We start from the raw sequence: 5,806 nt of genomic DNA, 5'->3' as shown, positions 1-5,806 counted from the left end.
AGCCAGGTGACAGCGGGGAGTTCAGTTCTTGAACATGTCACACAGCAGCTTCTCCATGGGGGTGTTGCCGATGGTGCGGCGGAAGAAGAGCAGCTCCACGCGCTCCGAGGAGATGAAGCGCAGTGCTGGGAGGAGCAGCAGCAGCTTCCCAAACCTGGGGGATGGAGCAGTGGCCATGGGTGGATGTCCCACCCTGGTGCCACCCATGAAGACGTGGGGAAAGCAGTACCTGACAGGTTGCCCAGGGTAGTGGGAGCGGTTGTGCTGGCCCAGCATCACCTGTGACTGGTCTTGCAGGTTCTCCACCTGCTCAGGGTCCTTCAGGCCACGGGTCTCTGCAGGGACAAGGAGGTGACAGGCTGGGGAGGGGCACAGGGATGTGGTGGGTGCTGGGGGTGGCCTCACCTGGTTTGAAGAGCACCACAGCCTTCATGCAGGCAAATTCCGTGGGGTCGACAGCCAATGCCTTGAAGCGGCCAAGGGTCTCCTGCAGCGCCCGCATGTCCAGGGTGGCTGGCAGCAGCTTCCCAGGGGCCGGCTCGGAGACAGCCAGGAGCGGGCAGCTCTCCAGGGGCATGGACCACTGGATGGCACAGAGCAGGAACAGCTCACTCCATGCTTCCTCCAGCAGAATCACCTAGGGAGAGCGGGGGAAACCCCAAAACCCCTGTCACCCCCAAAGTCTCCAGGACCTGTAGCCACCACAGCTGATTGGGCTGACAAGCAACTGCAGGGGAACCCTAAGGGTGTTGTGGAGATGCTCCAGCTACCTCAACTGGCTGCTACTTTTTTGGGGTTCACGTTGCACCATAGGCAGACCCCCAATTCCTCATGGAGATTGCCAACCCCACCTGGTCGCGGAAGGGCAGGTTGGAGAAGACAGGCAGGTTCTTGGCCCATTTCACAGCCATGAAGAGGAGACGTGCTGAGGTCTCATAAATATTTTCAGGGCTGGCTGCCGGGTATGGCGCCACCTGGTACTCGCCAGTTGCCCGCTCCGGCTCACTGCCTGTCACATCCACCGTCTCATCAGCTGCAGGAGTGGAAGAGGACACTGGTTGTCACCACACCATGGGGACATCTGCCACGCACCCACCCCCCTCTCCACTGCCAGCCACCCACCGTCCTCAGGCTCCAGCTTGGCGCAGGTCTCAGCTGTCATCAGGCTGGCCATGAAGCGATGGTTGGTGGGTGGAGTGGGCACTCGGGGACCCAGCGTGACAGTGCCACTGGGAGCACGAGGAGCCGGACAGGGCGATGGGGGGACCTCACATGTGGTGGCCACGTGCTCAGGGGGCAGCTCAGCATCCAGCTGGATGCTGTCCAGCTGGACCTGGGCTGTGCTGCGGGGCTGGCGCTCATTCTGCACAGCTGTGCAGACAAGGTGGCATCAGCACAGGCCACCCTGCTGTCACCCCCTGCTATTCATCACTGTGTGTCCTCCCCCACCTTACCGTCCTTGTTCATGCCAGCCTGCAGGCACTTCTTGAGCCGGCAGGCCTGGCACTGGTTGCGGTGAGCCTTGTCCACTGGGCACAGTCCCGTCCCCGCCTGGCACCTGTGGGGAGAGGTAGCACCTGGCTGCAGCCCCTGAGGTGGCCCCTGTCCCCAAGGAGGGCCCTCCTCCATCGGTACCATGCCTCCCCACATGGGTTCCCTCCACCCAACAAGTGGCCCAGCACTGTGGGCACCCTGTCCCCAAGAGGTGTCCTGTCCCCAGTGGGTGCCCTGTCCCCATTCCTGTCCCAGTGAATGCTCTGCCTCAATGGGTGTTTTGGCCTCATCAGGGGGCTCTGGACACCCTGTACACAGCTGCCTCTCCCCCTGTATGCCTGTCACCTGCGTGGTTTTAAGTCCCCACGGGTTTCTGCCCCACCCATTGCCCATGCCCTGGGGTCCCTGGCCTGCTGAGCGTCCATCCCGGGATACCGTATACTCCACTGGGTGCCTGCATCCAAGCTCCCTGTCCTGCTGGGTATCCACCTGCAAGGTCCCTGTCCCACAGAGTGTCCATCCCTTCCCTGCTGGGTGCCCCATCCCATGAGGTCCCTGTTCTGCTGGATGCCCCTCTCCTGCTAGGTGCCTGTCCCCCCTCTCCTGCCCCACTGTGTCCATCCTCTGGATCCCTGACTCCTTGGGTGGCAATTCCTGGAGTCCCTGCCCTGCGGGGTGTCTTTTCCTCCATGGTGTCTGTCCATGGGACCCTGGTTCTTGCCTCCCTGGATGCCCATCCCCCCATTCCCTGCCCCATGGGACTCCCACGCCTGTTTCCACCTGTAGATGAGCTTCCTGCGGACACTGCGCTTGAAGAAGCCACTGCACCCGTTGCAGGCATAGATGCCGTAGTGCTTCCCACTGCTGGTGTCCCCGCACACCTTGCACAGCAGCACCGGGCTCAGCTCTTTCCCGGGGGCTGGGCTCAGCCCTGTGGAAGTGGAACCATCACATCTGGGTTGACGCTGGGCACCTCAATGTCCCTCATCCCGCCCACCAGTCCCTGCTTCCTCCCAGCATCCTGGAGATAGATGGCTCCTGTTCAGCCCAGGGACATGAACGGTGACACCTTAGGTACTCCACATGGGGTTCACCATCTTCCCACACCCCAGCACACAGAGTGATGCAGGATGAGCTCTCACATAAATTTTGAAAAATACAAAAAGGGATGAAATTATATTCTTTGGGATGGGAACACCAGGGGTCCCAGGAAGGGGACTGAGAATCCCGGAGAAGGGCTGCAATCAGGGATGGGAGGTATCCTGGAGAAGGGACAGCTCTGGGGACATGAGGCCCCCTAGACAAGAGTCACAGCAGGGAACTGTGGAGATCCTGGTGAAGGGCCGAGGACCAAGGATATCGAGGAGAGGGTTTTGACTGGGGACCCCAGGAATCCTGGAGAAGGAGCATAGCTGGGGACCTCAGGGGTCCTGGAGAAGGAACACAAATAAGGACCATGGATACCATGGAGAGGGTTGGGTACTGCAGGCATCCTGGCCTAGGGAAGGACCATGATGGGGACTCAGCATCTTGGAGAAGGATGACAGCTGAAGACCCCAGGTATCCTAGAGGACTATGATGGGGACCCTAGGCACCCAGGATAAGAGCCGTGAAGAGAAGCCCAGCCATTCTCGAGAAGGTTGGCAGTGGAGAACTCAAACATCCCAAACAACTATGATGGGTGTCTTGGACATGAACCATAATAGGGACTCCCAGATATCTCAGAGAAGGACTGCAATGGGGACTAAAGGCATTCAGAAGAAGGCCATGATGATCCCAGGCATCTCAGAGAAAAACTGCAATTGAGGACCCCAAGTATCTCGGTGATTGACCATTGTGGCGATTTCAAGTATCCCAGTGGAGAACCATGAAGACCCCCAGGCATTGTGGGGAATGACCACAGTGGGCGCCCGGCCATCCCAGAGAAAAGCCCAAATCCCTCCGTGTCACGCCCGGTGCAGCAGAACCACCTCTTACCCGTGGGACTCTCATCCAGCCCGGCGCTCACCACCGACCCCGCCGGGGACGCAGCCATCCCGCAGCCGGCGTTCCTGACCTATCCCTGTGGTGTCCCTCTGGCTCCCCGCGGAGGGTCTGGTCAAGCTGTGGGCGCTCCGGCAGCTCTGCGGCCAGCGGGGCTCTTGCCTTGCTCTCTTCAAGGCGGCTTAGCGGCGGGCGCTGTGTAAGCAGCCGCCTCTTTGTCACCCTCTTAATCTTTAGTGTCTGCGTGGGGCGGGGGGGATCAATCAGCCATGCGATGAAGAATTAAAAAGGTGCTGAGCCCCAGCCCTGTAACCCTAAACCCGTGACACCCAAGCCACCCCCCCGCCGCGGGCCGCCGTGCAGGTGTCTCCGTGACAGGACCCCCCAAGCACTGCGAGCCCGAGATTGCGGCAGAGCTGGGAGATGGAGGGGCTGGAGACCCCCACATGTATCGGCCTACCCTTGGGACCCACCGGGTCCTGTAAGCGCATAAGCCCTTCACTAAGGCGGTTAGAGGGGAATAACGAAAAGTGGTAATCAAGGGGGGTAATTTCCCTGCCCCCAAGTAATTAATTATCGGCCCTGCTGGCGAAGGCAGGGGGATGCTCGGTAGGGGCCCCGCTGTGGCTCAGCGTGCCCTCCCGGGGCCGGGGGCCTCCACGGATGTTGGGGCTGCTGACACCGCAGAGGGTGGGGGCCAAGTGGCCCCGGGGTTACGCAACCACCGCTAAACCCTCGAGGTGACAGGACAGCACAATTTGGGATTTGTGGGCTTTAGCCGCTAAACCACCCCCCCCCCCGCCCCGCTCAGGGAGGTGGCGAGTGGCCACCGTCACAGGTCCGGCTTGTCCCCGGCGATGGGGCAGGCTGAGGACAGGGGTTCCCGGCCTGCTGTGCCCCTTCCAGAGGGGCTCAGGGGTGCTGATGCTCTGAAGGTGTCCCAGGGGACACGCACTGGCAGCAGGTCCCTGCTGAGGGCTGGCAGCAGTGACTCCAGTGGATCCAGGGGCTGAGGGTCACCCCTCCGGCATCTCTGATTGATGTGTGGCTCCATCTCCCCTTCCTGCAGCATTCCTGCATCCTCCTGCCTGCGGCACGGCTCCATCCTCCTGCCTACAACCTACTTCCATCCCTTTTGCCTGAAGCGTTTCCCCATCTTCACTGCTTGCACTGTGGCTCACTCTATCAGCCTTGCCCGCACCATGGCTCCATGTTCCCATGTGCATCACCCTTCCCGACTCCACATTGCCCCACCATTCTTCCTGCCTGCACCATGGTTCCGTGCCCCCTGCCTCCAGCCCCCTCCCACCCCGGGATCCCACATTGCCCCAGGGTCCCCTGTCCCACCCACGGCCCCCTGTCCTGACCCAGATCTCTGACCGCCACCATCTGCGGCAGTGGCCGCCTCCTGCGGCAGAATTATGACGCTGGGCTAATGCGGAGGGAGCAAGCTGTCACCTCCCTGCCCAGCCTTTGGGTGCCTCCACACCTCACACCCACGGGTGAAACACCCCCCAGTGTCTGACCCAGGGGTGCCAGCAGCACCTGCATGCCAGCATGCCAGCCCACCCGTGGGGACACGGGCAGCCAGTACCGGGGACAGTGGGGAGAAGGCAGCATGGCGATACAGCTGAGTCGGCTAATTTGCCCGTCCCCTCCTCGCCGTTTGGTAAAAGCCAGCTCTGGAGCAGGGATTTGGGAGGGGGATTAGCTGGGCCAACCATCTGCTGCCAGCCAATCATCAGCACCCCCAGGAAAGCCAATAATTGCAAAAAATATGGTTTCCCACCCCGTTTCTCCATTACATCCAGCTGGGTGCTGTTCCTATGGGGGGTGCCCATGAAGCAGCACCCTGTTCTCTTCCCAGGGATGACAGCTCCATGAGCATCCAACTGGGCACTCATGGGAGGGCAACCCAGCCTGTTTTGGGTGCAACATGAGCAGGTCTGCTGCCACGACCAAGGGGATATGAGTGGTGGGTGGGGGTGAAGGAGCAAATGTTAAAACCCGAGGCAGGGTCGTGACTTGGCTCAGTGACAGATGCTGGGGCAGATGCCACAGGATTACCCAGCCTAAAACCTTGGGATCTGCCCCCCTTCCCCCCAGCAGGCAGAGAGTGTTTAATTAGTAATTTACTAATTACCCAAAGATGCTGGTGATGCTCCTGCAGTCAGGAGCAGCCCCAGGGCTCCAGCCACCCTAATCCCACTGGCTGTGGGGAGCTGGTGGATGCACCCTGGCCAGGGACAGCTCGGCTGGGGACACTGAGTGACCCAGGGAAGCAACACTGTCCTGACAGTCCCACTTCTGTTGGTGACGGCATGGAGTG

At 60.9% G+C, this 5,806-nt stretch overlaps 1 protein-coding gene across 1 annotated transcript; it reads right to left on the bottom strand.

Annotated features, from left to right (window-relative positions):
- On the bottom strand, positions 1-3,529 carry NR2E3 (nuclear receptor subfamily 2 group E member 3). Its single transcript, XM_033070886.1, has 8 exons — positions 3,472-3,529; positions 2,275-2,425; positions 1,455-1,558; positions 1,123-1,371; positions 852-1,033; positions 406-637; positions 230-335; positions 1-154 (listed from the first exon to the last, which is right to left on the bottom strand). The coding sequence occupies exons 1-8, from the start codon at positions 3,527-3,529 to the stop codon at positions 22-24; spliced, it is 1,215 nt and encodes a 404-aa protein (XP_032926777.1). The 3' UTR covers positions 1-21.
- Between the last annotated feature and the right edge of the window lie 2,277 nt (positions 3,530-5,806).

Source organism: Catharus ustulatus, chromosome 12 (assembly GCF_009819885.2).
Source record: "Catharus ustulatus isolate bCatUst1 chromosome 12, bCatUst1.pri.v2, whole genome shotgun sequence".
NCBI lineage: Eukaryota > Metazoa > Chordata > Aves > Passeriformes > Turdidae > Catharus > Catharus ustulatus.
The sequence above is the reverse complement of the archived record's forward strand: the minus strand, read 5'-3'. Positions and strand labels throughout refer to the sequence as shown.

Excerpts from the sequence above, each read along its gene's own strand:
- NR2E3 (XM_033070886.1), bottom strand. The coding sequence starts at position 3,529 with ATGGCTGCGTCCCCGGCGGGGTCGGTGGTGAGCGCCGGGCTGGATGAG. Across the intron at positions 336-405 it reads TGTGGTGCTCTTCAAACCAG|AGACCCGTGGCCTGAAGGAC; the intron begins GTGAGGCCACCC and ends TTGTCCCTGCAG. Across the intron at positions 155-229 it reads TACCCTGGGCAACCTGTCAG|GTTTGGGAAGCTGCTGCTGC; the intron begins GTACTGCTTTCC and ends TCCATCCCCCAG.